Source organism: Gymnodraco acuticeps, unplaced genomic scaffold, assembly GCF_902827175.1.
Source record: "Gymnodraco acuticeps unplaced genomic scaffold, fGymAcu1.1, whole genome shotgun sequence".
NCBI lineage: Eukaryota > Metazoa > Chordata > Actinopteri > Perciformes > Bathydraconidae > Gymnodraco > Gymnodraco acuticeps.
Window position 1 is genome coordinate 2111894 of NW_022989977.1, and position 17821 is coordinate 2129714.

General features: G+C 37.6%; 2 protein-coding genes across 2 annotated transcripts in view; both read right to left on the reverse strand.

Annotated features, from left to right (window-relative positions):
• LOC117543246 (inactive phospholipase C-like protein 2) overlaps positions 1–11121 on the reverse strand; it is a 33468-nt gene extending 22347 nt beyond the window's left edge. Inside the window, exons 1-2 of the mRNA XM_034211393.1 lie at positions 10778–11121; positions 9896–10336 (exon numbers count right to left, since the gene is read on the reverse strand). Coding sequence (XP_034067284.1) covers positions 9896–10144 — 249 coding nt within the window. The 5' untranslated portion in view covers positions 10145–10336; positions 10778–11121. The remainder of the gene's footprint in view (positions 1–9895; positions 10337–10777) is intronic.
• A 4338-nt stretch (positions 11122–15459) lies between these two features.
• LOC117543180 (cysteine-rich venom protein) overlaps positions 15460–17821 on the reverse strand; it is a 6699-nt gene continuing 4337 nt past the window's right edge. Inside the window, exons 5-8 of the mRNA XM_034211287.1 lie at positions 16934–17076; positions 15967–16055; positions 15724–15806; positions 15460–15596 (exon numbers count right to left, since the gene is read on the reverse strand). Of these exons, the coding sequence (XP_034067178.1) occupies positions 15460–15596; positions 15724–15806; positions 15967–16055; positions 16934–17076 (452 nt within the window). The remainder of the gene's footprint in view (positions 15597–15723; positions 15807–15966; positions 16056–16933; positions 17077–17821) is intronic.

Sequence of the window (17821 nt, forward strand, 5' to 3'; positions counted from 1 at the left end):
TGACAAAGCTGGTCACCATTAGAAATCTGTTGGCCTGAAAATGTTCTCATACATTAAACCCTTAATGCATATTTTACAATTTGATTTGATATACTTTATTAATCCCCGTGGGGAAATTGTTTCTCTGCATTTGACCCATCCTAGTGTTAGGAGCAGTGCGCTGCCATTTTGAACGGCGCCCGGGGAGCAGTGTGGGGAACGGTGCCTTGCTCAGAGACACCTCGGTAGCACTTGATCTTGCCGGGACTTGAACTGGTGACCTTCCAGTTGCCAAGCCAAGTCCCTATCGACTTCGCCACCACCGCCCCATCGACTTCGCCACCACCGCCCCAATGACAGAAACAGCAGCATACTTGATAAGCTTTTCATACTAATACAGTTGTTGATGGTTAACAAACAAACACCTTTACTTAATAATACAAATAAAGCATACCACAATGAGTCAAACTACGTCATCTTGTATTGTTAAAATCACACAGCAGATTTGGGGTCAGGCTTAATTGCATTTTTGACAAATCATATTAAATGGATTTAAATGAATGTACTTGTATTTTGTTTGAAAAAGTAAATGCTTAACCAAGGTTCATAAAACAGTTAGAACCTTACAGTAACATAAGCCAAAATAAAACATTTGGCTATATTATTGAGCCGTCTTGATTTAAAAGCTAGCCAACATGTTACAATGTGTCTCCAGCACTTTAAACATATTATTTATCTTTGTGTATTAGAATACATATGAATGAAGGATTTGGCCTCCAATGTTAAGTCAAACTATGCCTTTCATTTGTTCATCATAACTATCAGCTTCAAATTCATTGACAGGTAGATCCATGTGATCAAACACAAGCTACTCATTTGTTTCCCTAGTTGCATCATCATAAAACAATAACGTTTTAACACAACCTTATGTGTTCAACAGGCCGAGGAGGCAGAGATGAAAATACATTGAATGTGTGTGAAAAAATAGGCAGGGTAACACAGTGACAGGAAGAGCTTTGGGGGAACAACTACAACTAGAAGAAAATGAGTCATAAGTGAAACAAAAATAAATTAAAAAAATAGTGACAGGAAGAGGAAATAAATGTTTTGATTGTTCTGAGGGAAATGGTATGCAGATATGGGGCAAGGGTCACATTCTGTTGTGTAAACTTTAAAAAAAAAAGTCAGTCGCTTTGCACACACTGCAACATCGGTAACACCACTAAACCGTAAAAGAAAAAAATAACTGCAAACCCATTTTAATCTCTCGCATTAACTTTTATTGTTTGATTTTATTTATGTTGAATTAGTGTACTGTAAAAGTCATTTTATGAAATGGGATGGGGTATTTTTCATGCAGTGAGGATAATAGTAGAATAACAGCCAGAGCAGTCAAAATACTGATACTTATATTCCAGTTAAAAGATCAGTGTTTGATTAAAATAAGCATATGGGGAGGCTGTAGCTCAGTGGATGGATAGTGTGCTGGACTTCGAATCAGGGGGTAGCAAGTTCGAGTCCCATGGGCAAGACACTTCACCCCAAATTGCTCCTGTGGGGATTGTCCACAGTACTGAATGTATGTAAGTCACGTTGGATAAAAGCGTCTAACAAATGACATGTAATGTAATGTGGAGACTCTTTGGTCTCTGTCTGCAATGCAGACAAATCCAGCTGGAGCTTAAACCTGGTGAAGGCTCAGCTGCTTCTGTTCTGCTCCGTATGAGGTCAGTCGTTGGCCAAATGAAGTGTGAAGTAGGTTACTACCCTGGGACTCACATTTTAAAGCTCTACCATTTCCTGAACAAACCGAAATCAAAGTGACAGGTCTATTTGTGGTACATAGTGGTTGTGAGTCATTGGCCAATAGATTTCAATGAAGGGACCTCTTAGGATGTTTTCCCTTCAGGTTTTGACTTTATATTGTTTTGGTTTATTAACTGGATCTATTTATTTTTTCTCTTAATTTTATTATTTATACAATTTGCATTTATCCTCTTGTATAATTATAATGGTAATTGTTGTTCAGACCATTTGTTAAATTTGAGTTTGCTTGATGTAGATTCATATAACGGACAAATGGACTCATCACTTTTTAGGTTTTCGGAGGAAACCCAACAAGAAATGAGAAGTAAGGCAGGAAAAGTTAACTGAATCAAAATAGCTTTCAAGTCAGTTCCAAGGGAAGACATTTATAAAATGTAGGTCTGTGTTATTTTGTATTGAATCAATTTGTTAAAAGTATATGCCTGTAATGAAACAGACACGCTCAAAGGGAGTCTCTATCCATCAATGAAAACTTGGTTAATGCGTTTAAAACACAGCTGGACATTTTTGGGATTTAAACAGCTGTTTAGGCAGATACTGCTTCACTTAACACGACAAACTAAACCATGGGAGTCTCCGTGGGACGGAGGCAGTGAGGATTGATTCATGTAATAGAATGGAAGTGTATCTGTTCTGTAGACGTCAAAAAAGCTTCTAAAATGCTTCCACTGGGAGTTGGCCGTTAGTAGTACAGCTGCATCAAAAAAATAGCTGCCTTCAGTCGCTGGATTGTCTGACCTTTAAATAACACTTCCTAAAGCTGGAAGGACCAAAGACTTAACTGAGAGGAAACATTATAACTTTGGCATTTCTATGGCAGTATTTAAGCTTGGAAAAAAATTAACTACACAATTACCCAGAGAAGAATGTCTACGGAGCTATTCCGATATTGACATCATCACCAGCACTCTAACGGCTCTAGGATTTGGGAGGGAGACACATGTTTTCAAGACATGATTGACCCATTATCCACAGTTACATAAATCAATTGGTCCAAAAAGCAATATTAAAAAGAACATTTCTACAGGGGTGATGCATTTCGTAAGTTGCAGACTGTGTCACATGCCTGAAAAAGCATAAAGCCCAACAGTGTTTGTTATTATGAGGACAGCCTATCTATGGAATTGCATAACACTTACCCAGACCCAGACAAGTGGCCTCTTATGCGACGTTTTCACAAGCATGTTAATTACTAAGAGGTCATGTTTGTCTGTCGGTCTTTTTGTCTTTCTGTAGAAAGATTACAGAAAAACTAGTGAAAGGTTTTTCATTTAACTCGGGGAAAGTGTGAAGCATGGACCATAGAAAAACTCTGTGAAATCTCTTTGAATTTAACACAATACACTTTGCAAATCTAGTTTTTGAGAAATTGTACACTTCCATATTAGTGTATTTATCTGCTCTCAGATTGAAAGGGGAAAAAAACAAAGGTCTTTGTCTCATTCATAAAGTGTAAGGAACAATAGTTACTAACATATCTTCTAATTGACACAGCCTGTTAGCACACGACAACAATCAGAAACACAAAATCAATCAAACTGAACTTCGATAAACATAAATAGGAACTGTTTACCAATGTATTGATATGTGCACTGTAACGGCGGTAAAGCACACTGTGCACTAATTAATGATTCAATCCGGTCAGACTTTAATACATTTACAAATTACACTGCAATTGCTGAAAATGATCGTAGTCACATTCATATGAGATCTTAACTGGGGAATGAGCAAAGTTGTCACAGTTCAGACTCACGGAGGAGAGAGTGAAGTGCATCAGCTCAGAATCTGAAGAAGGCAACCATGATGAGACCGTTTCAGAACACTGGCAGGCATTTCAAGTTCTGCCTGCACTGTGAGTAAAATATATTAGCTGCCAATTTCATTCGATTTTCCCAGCCAACAGTTACAAAACAGCTTTGCTGATTCATTCTAGGAGCCTCTTCAAGTTAAAAAGAGATGCAAGGCAATGCTGAGGCACAGTCTTGCTTTGCTGACAGTGCCTCAGTTAATGTTTGTTATTAACTCAATAACAATTTAAATGTAATGATACATTATGGTTACAGCTCCAATGTAGTTGCAGTTACATTCTAGCACATTACTTGCAAACAGAACTCGACTTTTGCGTGACTTCAGTTTGTGTCAACAAAGTAAAAACTGTTTAATTACAAAAAGAGAAAAGGTACAGTAAACAGGGTTGGGGATAGTATTCACTACAAGTTGCTGCTCGAGTCTGCAGCAGTTACTATCAATGTAAAGTAAACCATACCAACACATTTATAGTTTTGTGCATCAGCACTTTTAAACAGTTGCATAAGAAAAATGGAAGATCCATCTAGAGCAGGGGTGTCAAACTCAATTTCATCGCGGGCCACATTCGCATAAAGGTTGCACTGAAAGGGCCGGTTGTAACTATATAAATATACAATATATATATATAAAATAATGTATTATATTACATTATTGCCTTTGCATTGGATTATTATCGGATAGGATAATAACTTAGTCATTAACTACGTCTGAAAGCAGAAGTCCAGGGCAAATAATTGCAAGTCTCTTCAGTGCCATGTCACAACATGAGATGCATTGTGGGACATGTAGTTTATGGGCAACCTGCTTCTGTAAAGTGGCATGTAACCGTATAATAAACGTATTGTATTCTTTGCAAGCTCTTGCGGGGCCACATAAAATGAAGTCGCGGGCTGGATTTGGCCCCCGGGCCTTGAGTTTGAGACCCCTGATCTAGAGCTTCTAAAGCAAACACTGGGTTTCCTTGAACCAGAAGGAAATGCAATAATATCAATTTCATGTGACAGCAGTATTTTTAATAAACATGCATTTGAGGAGTTACATTACAACTTGCATTTATAGGTTTATAAATATCTTGTATCGACATATCAGTCGCCGCTTTGATTTTGATTTATGATGAGTAAACTTTTTTTCTTTGCTTCATTGCTTATTACAAAAAAATCTTAATTAAACTTATTTTGAAAAGACATAGAGCCACCTTCTCCCATTAATGCAGCAGCACTGTAATCACTGCCAAATCCTTTGAGCTACCCTTGAAATACCTGGGTGAGGCAAGCAGCGATAAATCACTGACTGAATAAGCAGTTAGTCATGTAAGCGGCTGATCGCTGAACCACCTTGAACACATGTAGCCAAGAAGAGAGAACCTGAGACATCAGAAGGACCCTGCATCACAGATGGTTGTCAACATATCTATAATAAATAACCACATCAACTGCAGTGGTGGTATTGGGTTGGGCAACTTGATTACACACAAGCATACACGGCACGCTTTATTGCTCAAAGATAGTTTTGGTTAAACAACTATGTGTGGTTGGCAGATTTAGGATAAATCGTGGTTGAGAAGTCCATCATTATGCTTAAGTGGCAGTTTCTAGTGTGGCATTATGAATAATTAATATGACAATGCTTGGCTATATCAACATTCCATTACCATTTTCTAAATGCCACTCACTTCCATAAAAGACAATGTGCAGTAAACATTTTTGCTGAATGGAGACGCTATGTCTGAGTGCTATGAAGTTTCAGTTTGAAGCTGCACTGCCTTATAATTGATTTTCCTTGCTTTAATCGTCTATTTGATTCTATAAAAACAAGACATGCAATGGGTAGGTACTTACATGGATGAATGTACGGTAGCATATAAAGGAAAGTCATTATTTTTACCAAAGCGCAAGCTTTCGCAAAATATGACATAGAATGTACAAAATTGTTTATAATCGGGAAAAGTTGGAAAGCGCCTTGAGTCAATGTTTCTTCATGGCAGTTACCAAAATAACTAACAATTTGGTTATTGCTTGTAACAAATACACAACGAGTTTTAATATAGCTTTGCTCCTCATCAGCAGAACATGGGTTCCTCTCTTTTTAATTAAAAAGGTTGAATTTGACTTAAAATACAAACTAGGTCTAACCTTAACAGATAAAAGGCTACTACTACCATTTTCCAGATAGCACAAATCAAGATCATCTTAATAATTCTGCAATGCTTAATTAAAACTCACAAAATCACACTTTGCGAGCTGAACAGTTACTGAGCCTGACTGAATGATATGATACAATATAATGATTCCCAAGGAGAAACTTGTCTTGGATTTGCAGCACTGCTGGTCCACCATAATTAACACCATATTGTTATTTTTCTTTTAACAGAGTGATATCACAAAGTCAGTTTGTTTCCCTCTGTGACTCAAGCTGTGAAACAAGTGTTATTTACCAAGCAATGAAAATATCCTCTTTCTTCAAAAGGATCTGAGGTGAGACCTAAAGTGGGAAGAAATGTATCCGTTGGCTCATTATTTTTCCTGCCACTGGACACCCACTTACAACATGGTTACAATTAAATGGTGAAGACAGAGTTTAAAATAAGTAAACACTTAAAGTCCTTATTACTCAGTTCTGCAACATTTGCTATTGTTATCCATAGGCTCAGCATGTCCAAAAAAGTAATTACTTTCGCCAAAGTAAAGACACAGTGAATATGGTGATATATTTAAAATAACAAGGTTCGAAATATTCCAAGTAAGAAGGTTCGGTAGGGTGTGTGCAGATTTTGGGTGTAGTATCACATTAAGTTCCCTATTCAGCAACCATCAAATTTAGAGATCTGCAAAAGTGGTATTTTGCAACAGTACACATAGTATTTCCGTGGAAACGTCTCCACATGCGAGTTTCGATGTGCCATTGTCACTACAGTACAAACATAGTCCTACACACCCCCACCACTAAATATGTTCAACACACACCTTGACTGAAGCCAGGTTAATGTTCACTGTTATTAAAGCTGTTACAATGAGAATGTGGTTGGTGTTGTCCCGACCACATCCTCCCATCTTTTTTCTAGAGAAGCAGTTCAACAAGAACTGAGGGCTCTGACTGACAGTGTGAAACACGCTGCCTTGTTAACACTGGTCCACCCCTTCACATCCCCCTTTTCAGTGCAACATTCAATCACTCATAGCTGTCAAAAGTATAAACAACTGCCTTGAAGAACATATTGGCATGCAGACAAGGGCAAGGCTTGCTGCATACTTAATTTTCCTGATAGCCTCAGAAAGGAATTTCTGAGTTACATTACAAAATAAGTGATAATGGCATCCTATGTTTACCTTCTACATCTATTAAATAATTTACCAATTTGGGATAGATAAAGTATCTATCCATCTATATATCTATCTAAAGCGACATTTACTTATCATGTATCTTACATTTTTAACATCACTTTTCAACGTGTCCACATTATTAATACAGTGTTTATGTAACAAGGAACAAACATCAGTGAATTAGAAATCAACATCAAGTCAGTCTTTTCAAATATGATCTCTAACATTTTGGTTTTTTAGTGTTTATGTAGCATTGCAACTTTATTAAATAAGATTGTTTTCTGTCTTGACTAAGAATTGCCCTTCCTGCATCAAACCAAACCTTGGTAACAGTCAATGTTCTCTTAGCGTTAACTTAACATGACATTCATTTATGGCTTCAACCAATTGGAAGTCTCTGCTGTGACTCACTTGCTGTTTATCCGTCCGTGTGCTGTGTTGCTAAAGAAACATCAGAAAATATTTTAACGCTGACTTGTGCACTTCCCTTTTTTCTAATGTCCTGTCATAAAGGCTTTGATTGTCGTGCGATATGGCACTTATTACATTTAAATCATTGGGCATTTTAAAATGAATTATTGCCTGCATGGATACCCTGGCACTAGACAACCATGATAAACAATGAAAGGGTTTTCATGTGTTATAAAGAAGCCTTTCGTTGTCTCCTCTTTCAAAAAAGGTTTTGAGGGGAATCCAAAATGTCCTAAAAAAGGAGAGAAAAATCTAAATGTCTTATTCAAATAAGCTTCCTCCCATTTCCACAGACTATAACTCACATAAGTGGACACATCATTGAAACAAATCACACTCAAATGAGCTGGGAACTGAGACAGCTTCTTGTGTAGTGAGAGATTACTTGGAACGTTACAAGGCAGAAATGTCAATATAAACCCATCAATCTCCAGGCAGAGGGCACGTCTAAGTTCAGCACCTACAATGTGCCAAGAATGTGTTGCCAGTAATACCTGCTGACAATACGGTGCACAGCTGAACCCCGTCCACTGCCAGAGACTGTACTCAAAGCTGGGAAATCTCTCCAAAGCATCAAATCAAAGACCTAATAATGATATTGATTTGCACATGGTAAAAGATTTAGGCCACCAAATTCACTTAAACACACCAGACTATGCTATTTGAAAAGTGCTATTCAATAAATTCCTTATGCAGCTCATGCATTTTAATGTAGCTGGCCCTAGAGGGAATACAATCCCTGAGCCTGACTACTAATTTACTGACCTCTAAAAGCCAAATGCAAAACATCAAAACAAGAGGCGCCCATTTCTGACATCTCTGTCAGGATAGGATTTCCACACTACGGTAATGTTCTGTGGGGATAGACTGCAGTTATTGTGAAGATAATTTAATAATGTAAAAAATAATGAATCCTTTGTTTAGTCAAACAAAGCAACTTCCCTTCACCTTTTTCAAACGTGTTCATTTACAATGATATGGCTGACATTATGACAGCTACAGCAGTAGAGGCTGTGAACGTATAGTACAGTGTTGCTGACATTAGCTACAGACAATGTTTCAAAGGTTTTCAACATACAGTAGATTGATGCAATGCGAGGAAGTGTCATCATCTTTGTAAACCCTTAAGCAATACTACCAACGTTCACACCAGTGAGACGGGTAAAGTAAAGCGCAAAGCTTTAGACTGGAGTTAGACTACAAATAGACTACAAATGTGAATCTGTTTAAAAGGTGTGTTGGTTATTTGCATATCACTCTGAAACGTGTGCATTTCAGCAGTTATGAAGAGCACCAAGAATCAGCACCTGGAGCAGGTTAAGCCTAGAGTGGCTGTCAGGGATATTCTTTCATTTCCTAAGTTTCCTTCATAGTCATTTTAGATATGTTGTTATGTTACTAATTATTATTAAGAATGCGCACATGACCAATGAGGGCACGAGATAAGTTTGTGCACAGATGGAAAGCTGACAGGCAGGTAGGCCATCCAGTTATTTTAGCCGGGCCGGCTAAAATGATTGGTCATGCTTTTTACAGTACTAAGGCTTCCACAGATGACATTTTTCATGGATTTTTTGTCAAAGCACTTCAGATATTCATTGCTATCGGGATGTTAAGAGCATTCCATGGAATATAACAAAAAGTGTATATCGAGCCGGTTTCTCAAAATTACCTACCCCACCTTTAAGTCAACATACAGAACATTGAGGAGCCCTGCATAATATTGTATTACCAGTAGTCAGTATCAGTATCATGCTACATTATTTGCTGCAGTACTGTACAGGCTGAACTGTATATAGGCTACATACTACATACATACATATTATATAGTATACATATTGCAAATGTTATTGCATGGTATTCACTGTCTTTGCTGTTGAGCTCTCTTTGAAAACACTATTCATTCATCTCAGTCACCTTGAATACATGTGCAATCTTTATTTTATAATGTTCTAATATCTGTGAAACATGTCTGTTTTAGCGTCTTCATTGTTAAAATAATGGCCATTTAAACCACATTCTTCTTGTTGAATGAGTTGAGCATTTACAATTGTTTCTGACATACATTTCACTGCATTACTTCTCTGCTGTAGCAAATGTTTCCCTTCTGGAAACAATAAAGAGAATCCCATCTTATGTTGTCTTTACAGGCATGTAGACAAAGCTACATTACTGGCATTCAAAATCAGTGAAGATAAGTGATGCTATACTTCTGTGCAATATATTAAGACAAAGTACAGGATGTGCTTCTGGTGTTCACATGACCGGCCTCTCTTGTGAAAACCACCTATTTAACTGAAATGTAACGTGTAACCATGTAATAGGCGAGGTTAATAACAAGCAGCAAAATAAGCTACAAAAGAGATGAATAATAAAGCAAGGGGGTTTGAATTGTAACTCCCAACACCTATGTCCGGTGTCAATGTGCAAGCTACAGTAGCTTACCATATTGAATGACAAAACCCGGAGACTTTAACTTCAATGTTTACCTTGATAATGCTGCTCCTGCGTGGTATTTCTGATTTGCCATCCAATCCGACAGAGGTGGTGGCGCTTTCCCCGGTTTGGTTGCCAGGTGCGACGATGGACCCTGAACCGACCATATTTTCTGATATCCCACAATCTCCATTCAAGACGGACACTTCGCAATGCGTCTTCCCAGTTGCTTCGTCGCTGGGCACGGCCGTATCCTCAAGATTCAATGGAGGCAGGCAGCCGTCCTCCCCAAACTCCGCCATAGGCACTTCGAGCACACACACAGACACAAGCTGCTGGGTAGCAAAGCCTTATGTTTCAGCTTTACACCAATTTCCTGCCTGGCCTATTGCCCTGTTTTAACATTTGCCCGCGAGTCTTCTGCCATATCATCTCTCGGTGCACATATCTGGCAGGATCCTACAGACAGAGGGGCTTGCTCCGTGCACTGTGCTCTGTAAAGAGAAACCCCAGTGATTAGCATAATTGAGCAGCATGACATTAGTAACAGAAAATAGTAACAGCAATTCAGCGTTACGAAGGAGAAGCTTTCACATGTTGTGTTCACTGAAAGCGGATGTTAACTTGAATCAGTGAACGATGTCAATGTAAATGCAGCAGGATACAACGCATACAACCGATGTGCTTTACTATGTGTACGGGCTTTGTTGCATTGTTCTATAAGTTTACCGTGTGTAGCATACTTCAACCGTGTTCACTTCACAGACCGATCCATTGTTTTGCCTAAACCGTTGTAAACCCAGCCTCTTCAGTATGTCAGCAATCGGTAACGTTAAGTTAAATAATATTAAAAGCATGTTAAGTTATAGGTCAGTCCACTCTGCAACAAAACTCACGATTAGCCTATTGTAATACACGGATATGTTTGCACTTGCCTTGTTTCTCCATGGGCAGGACGGTCTTCATAAGTTGCTGCTGCAACTGGGCAAACAGACAGACTGCCGATTGCTGTCTATGTGCGGAGCTAGGAAGCCTGGCTAGCTTGCTCGGTGAAGTTAGTTTTCCAAGCCAAAATAAAAGTCCATTCAAAAGAACCCTATGTTGTTAGCCCGGTTCAGCTAACGAAGGAAGGAATGCCCTCCCCCGCCAGTCAGTATCGACAGTTAAAAAGAAAAACGACACTTTGCATAATTCATTACATCTCTATAAACCGTTGCTCAGATGAGTCGTCTACATAGTTGTGTATGTCTCGTGAACGCGCAACAGCCAACACAGGCTGTGTTGTCAATCAAACCTAATTATTATTGTTGCCTATAGACAAGAAACGCTCTTTCATTTTTGAAGAACAAATCAACCCGGATACCGGGTTCAACATTTTGCCTCACAGACCTCATACGCGTCAATTGTGGTGTGTAATCCAATTGATATACATTTTAATCGTATAGGGACAGGTGGCTGCAGCATATGAACCAATACCACAGCAGTGGAGTAAAGTAAGATACGATAAGATGGTAGGCCTACTTTATTGATCCCAATTTGGGAAATGTTTGTGTTACAGCAGCATAAGAAGACAAGGCAATGTACAATACCATAACAATTCAAAGACTAGAAATAAGCAAGAAAGTAGAACATATACATGTTGAATTTAACAAGGTATTATATATACAAATATATACATAAATATATGACAGAAGGAATATTAATATGAAATATAAAATATTGAACAGATTATATAAATGTAAAATGTGGTTTTATACCAAGAGAAACTATGGAGCAGAGAGTTCTCTTCCAGCCAGAGGTGATTTATTGTAACTAAGTAGATTTACTCAAGTACTGTGCTTGAGTACAATTCTGATGGACTTGTACTTTACTTGAGTATTTACATGTGTTGCTACTTTCTACCCCACTACAAATTACAGTTAAGTCGTGTACTTTTACTTCACTACATGTAGCCTATTTAATACCTTTAGTTACTTTGCAGATTTGGATAAATTATGTGAAATACAAACACTTAAATAAGACATTAATTAGACCTGGAGTAAAATTCTCTACAGCATTAAATAGGTAAAATTAGGTACACCTTTACCAGCTTTGATAACCCTTTTAATGCATCAATAATTATAAACAAAACATACATCAAATGTTGTTCTAAAATGGGCCAATTTGCACAATGAGTACTTTTAGTTTGGTACTTTCAGTATATTTTATGTACTTCTTACACTCTAGTAGTTTTACTTTTACTTACTTAGTACAATATCTGAGTAATTCTTCCACATCTGCACATACGCTTTCCTTGCGGTAATAGGTGTGTGTTTCTTTGTTAATATACATGTTGATCGTATAGGGACAGGTGGCTTTAGCTATGAACCAATTCCATAGCATTCACAGTTAAACATAGTTTGCAATGCGAGTTAGTGGGCATTTAAAATGCATAGCCTACTGTACATTAAAAGAGAGTATTCTCGTACAGCACACAACCTTAAAGAATAACTTCAAAACACAAAAGTCAACATTTGAATAGGCTACAAACAACACACAAGTCAACAAGAAAATCCAAAGAACAGAAACTTCAACAAGAAATGAGCCTAAAGTCAAAAAGTCAACAGGAAAATACATTAAAAACAACACAAAAGTCAACATGAATAGGAATAGACATAAAAGAAACTTCAAATAATCCAATAAGAAAAACATTTCAAAGCATAAAATATGTTTATTTTATAAACATTTCTGAATTATGCTCAACTAAAAACGTACTGACACAAGTTATGTACAAAAAAACTAACTGCTGAGTTACTTTCACTAGTAATTCCAGGAAACGTAGTGCTGTTCAAACTAAAAAGGCAGATCACAGAAAAAAAAGATGAAAGTGCTCTAAACAGAACAAGAATGAAAGTTACACTGAAAGCTTTCAATGGGTTAAAACACAGACCTCTGGAACTAAATCCTGGGGGTAAACCAATATACCGACTAATTAAAGGCTTTATATATAACTTTACTTATTTTCTGCATTGTGTGGCTGTACATTATCTCCTTTTCTTAATTATTAATAGTGTTGCTTTTTGATGTGCTTTATTCAGAGGCTTCTTATGACATCTCTCAAGGGCAGCCATTAGGTCTTAGAATGGCTCACATTACTTTTTTGTCAGGTCACACCCTTACACTGTGTCAGGTCTTCCTCTTTATGTAGACAGTGCATTGAGAGGATTAACCAACCTCGATGGTGGAGTAATATCCTTCTCTGAATAACTGCCTATTGTGCACATTAACCTATGTGACCAAGCAGAATTATAACATCAAGCATCAATTCTTAAAGATGACTTTGAAGTATTAGCCACACACGATAGAACACAATATCCTCGATGTAGTTCATATAGCCTTTACTATAGCCTCTTGTATAGGAGACACAGAGAGTGAGTGATGAGGCATAACATTGTTCTACATGATTTAATGCATGTTATTCATAGACCACTGGTTCAGATGAAGGCAGATACACTAAACACTAAGGGATACAAAAACAGGATGAATAGGGACCTGTACAACAGAGCCATCTGCTGGTCTATAAGTGGTGGCGATTGTTCTGGTTATTGAAAAGTGCATAAGTTCCTAAAATGCTATGTATATCCTTTTTGGAAAAATCACTGCCAAAGTTGATATTTTTAGCAACATTTTAAACTTCCAACAGTTTTGGCCTTTTCCCCCTTAAGCATTGTCTAATTTTGACACCTGTGCCTGTATATCACCTGGTTGTGATAATGTCAAAGTAATTGTTTTCTCAGGCCCCAAAAAGTTAACTTTTGGACTACCTATGTTGTGAATGTATTATCTTTTCAATTTACACACGGCATCTATTGCACGTCTGTCCGTCCTGGGAGAGGGATCCCTCCTCGAGGTTTCTTCCATTTTTCCCCATTAACTGTGGGTTTCTTTGAAAGTTTCTTCTTGTCCGATGTGAGGGTCCAAGGACATGTGTCTTATTGATATTCTGTATAAACTGTAAAGTCCACTGAGACACATGTAACATTTGGGATATTGGGCTATATAAATAAACATTGATTGATTGTTTGATTGAACTCCATAGAAAAAAATACAAATGTTGTTACACATTTTTTAATTTGTTTATGCTTCTCCAGTCCTGTTGGCTATATCTACCCAACATATGTATCATGCAAAGTATTGAGGAGGAACTGAACCCCAGGCTTAGACCATAGATCTAGTGTCAGCCAGCCTATATTCTATGAGACAAATAACATGAATTTAATCAACGTTGATATTTAAAGAAAATGACATTGCAGTCTTGACAAGACGAAAATGCTGTGAAAGTTGGAGTACTGTGATGATAGTTACCTCATTTGCATTTCTGCATAATAGATGTGCAGCATGTGTGAGAGTAACTGGATAAGAGTTGTTTTTGAATAAACTAAAGCCAATAGCACAGTTTATCAAAAACCCTTTATCATTTGAATTGTTGTAAAATTCATCCAAGGGGGTGGAATAAACCATCTTGAAAATGTAAGATGGCATTAAAGGGAACATTTAGATATTTAAATCCATGTCCCTTGATTAAGAATCTCTTATCTTTGGTCTCACTTATGATAATGTTCATAATGTACAGTAATGGTGTGTGTAATTACGGCTCCGGAAATGTCTTTGCTGTAGTTTGAAAGTGCAACATGTAGACTTCTTAATATCATTAGATAAGGGAATGTCAGTCTACAAACTCATATCGACTAACTGTCAAATGTCTGTTGAGCTTCACTGAGCAACTTCACCATTAACCTGATGTTACTGTTGGCTGCTACATAAGGCAATAAGCAATATAACCACAGCATTGGTTGCCCTAACTAACCTAATCCTTGTTAGAACATTGCTGTAGTTCAGATCAGCAGAAGTATTCTTTTCTTTGGCCATTTGGTGGGCAGTGCAATAAGCTTTAACATTGAGTTATTGTCAGTTTATAAAGTTGACATGTTGATCCTGATCCCAAATAATTGTCTATTTACACAATCAGCAGACAAGGAGAAGCATTAGCATCCACTGTCCATTGTGTGTCTTAGGCTCTTTGTACTGGCACTGTTGATGTAATTATAAACAAAATTGCCACTGGACGTTGTCACATGCATGATATATAGAGAGAAGAATGACATTAACTAAAGCAACATTTATATGCTTCACTTTAATCAAACAGAACAAACAACAAACCTTGAATTTTAAAATAGCCTTTATTCTATGATTATGTGTATGATTCATATAGTTGATACATATTATCTTGAGCATGGGTGGATTATCAGTATAATTATATTTCTGCTTGAGCTGAAATTGTTGCACATTTTAACATGAATGCCAAAGTACCATATGACAAACTTAAAGATTGTGGAGGTTAATTAAAATACAACAAAGGGAATATTTAAGAAAATTCTGATGAAGAATATCTATAGGCTTATATTTTAAACCCGTACTAAAACATCAGTACAAACTATAGTTGTACTTGTGTCATTTATATATCATCGTAAGCTTAAATTGATTATATATATAAAGTAGAATGCTTGGTAAAGCAAAGAATCAACACGGATGTAATTAGTCTGAACATTTTAGGTGCTGCAGATTCACCAGCTGATCTTTAGGCTATTGGGATGATTTCAGTGGTGCAGTTGCATGCAGCTGGACACCAGGCTTTCACTAGCCCATTGGTGCATCCATTCTGGTTTTTCAAGGTTGGACAGTTGAGGTATCTGTTAATGTAAGGACATGGGTTGGCTGGAATGAAACAATAAAGATGTTAGCTCATTGTCTTTTTTTCTACCTAAGTAGATAATATTCATTCAAATATATATTCTATAAAAAGAACCCAGAGTGTGTATTTGTGATCACATTTGTTACTTACTGCAGAGTTTGCCTTCACAGTCATTGGGACAGGAACCACACCGTGGTCCCTCTTGATAAGGTGGCCAACCCTTGAAGTTTCCTCTGTAAACAAAATTATTAACAGTATTTTACCCAATTTCAACCCCTTCAGTAATATATAATATTATATCATATTTTTCCACCACCGTTAAGTTCTCCCAGATATCATATGCATATAAGTCTAGGGTTTTATGGGTAGGGAATGTAAATGAGGATCACATACGCTCGGTAATAATGGCAAGCATAGAAATAGATGCCGTTGGGGCACAATTTCACACCACAGCCAATTTTGTAGGAGCTGTTCCACACCACCTGACAATGGAAAAAAAGTGACTTTCTTCAGTGGCACATTAAGTAGGAAAATCTTAAACAGTGATGTATATTGGTTGTTCAAACATTGTTTTGTAAACATTTTCAAAATATGTCTATATTGTCAGTTTTAATATTGAAATTGTTGTGTGGGTATATTTGTAGTGAAAGTTAAACATTTGGAAATAAAAAAAGATGGCCATTTGTTTTAGCTGAAATACAAACATATATATATCTTCTGTCAATGGTGGTACAAAAAAGCTATCTTCAGTTTATTTGAGAGTTGAAAGCAGGATTGGTCACACCTATTTTGTACAGATAATACACCATAAAATGTATATCTAGGAACAAAAAAAGTATCTTGATCCAAAATAAACGGTCACATATCTGTCAGAAATCCTTATTGAGACCTTAATCTATGAATCTAACTTATGTCCTATTATCGCAGATTTGGTCTATACCAACTCTTAAGGAAAAGGTTTAGATCTTCAGCTGCTAAAACATTTTATTTGATTAATTGGCTTTTTCTCTAAAATCAGCTCCCTTTTGCATCTAAAACTGACGCAATGAGATCCGTGAGAATCAACAAAAATGAACAATTGTGGATGAAAAAACAAAAAGTGAGCTGAAAGACGCTAAACCGCTTTCCAGAGCTCATGGGAACTACAAAGTCTGATGATAATTCTCTGAAGGTAAATCACTATTACATTTAATTTCAACAATTGCTATTACTCCGATATTATAAATAATGAATTAAATGTAATCATGGATTAACAAAGAAGCATCTTTAAAACTGATGGCATTGCTGCTGACACAAGGTCACAATGTAGGCCTACTTTATTTTCTGCTCTTATCTTTGTCGACACATTGCTGTGCGTTACCTGAGTGTAGTGACCAACAGGTTTTCCGTTGGTGGAGCCACTGGGGTATAGGTAGTGTGAAACTTCAGCATGCCAGTCAGTAATGGCGTCAGTCCACGAGTTAAGTGAGGATGAATAGAACAGATTCTCACCTAATTCATATCCTGTTTGTTGGTGGGAACACATGGCAGCACTGATTAATCGCTGTCTTCAAACACACCGTTTTTATTTCCATGTCCCAGTAAATCAATAAAACAGGCATCCCCCAAGGTGTCCCCCAAGGTTCAGTTCTCGGCCCCCTCCTGTTCATCCTCTACCTGCTTCCCCTTGGTCACTTAATCCGCCGTCATAGACTTCAATTCCACTGCTTTGCCGACGACATCCAGCTTCTCATCTCCACCAAGTCCATCTCCACTGCTACCCACTCCATCCTGACACACTGTATCACTGAAATAAAATCCTGGCTCCAACTCAATTTCCTCAAACTCAACTGCGATAAATCTGAGATAATAATCGTTGGACCAAAAAAGCTCACCACATCTATCCATAACTTCACCCTCAACATAGGCGGCTTCCCAGTTCAAACCTCTCCTCACATCCGGAACCTAGGCATCATATTTGACCAAACCCTCTCCTACAACAAATACATCAAACAGATCACCAAGTCAGCCTTCTTCCACCTCAAAAACATTGCCCGTCTACATCCATCCCTCTCCCTCACTGCTGCAGAAACCCTCATCCACGCCTTCATCACCTCCCGTCTGGACTATTGCAACAGACTCCTCTATGGTTCACCTGCAAAAATCCTCAAAAAACTTCAATACATTCAGAACTCCGCCGCCCGTCTACTCACCCACACCCTAATCCGTGAACACATCACCCCCGTCCTCATCAAGCTCCACTGGCTCC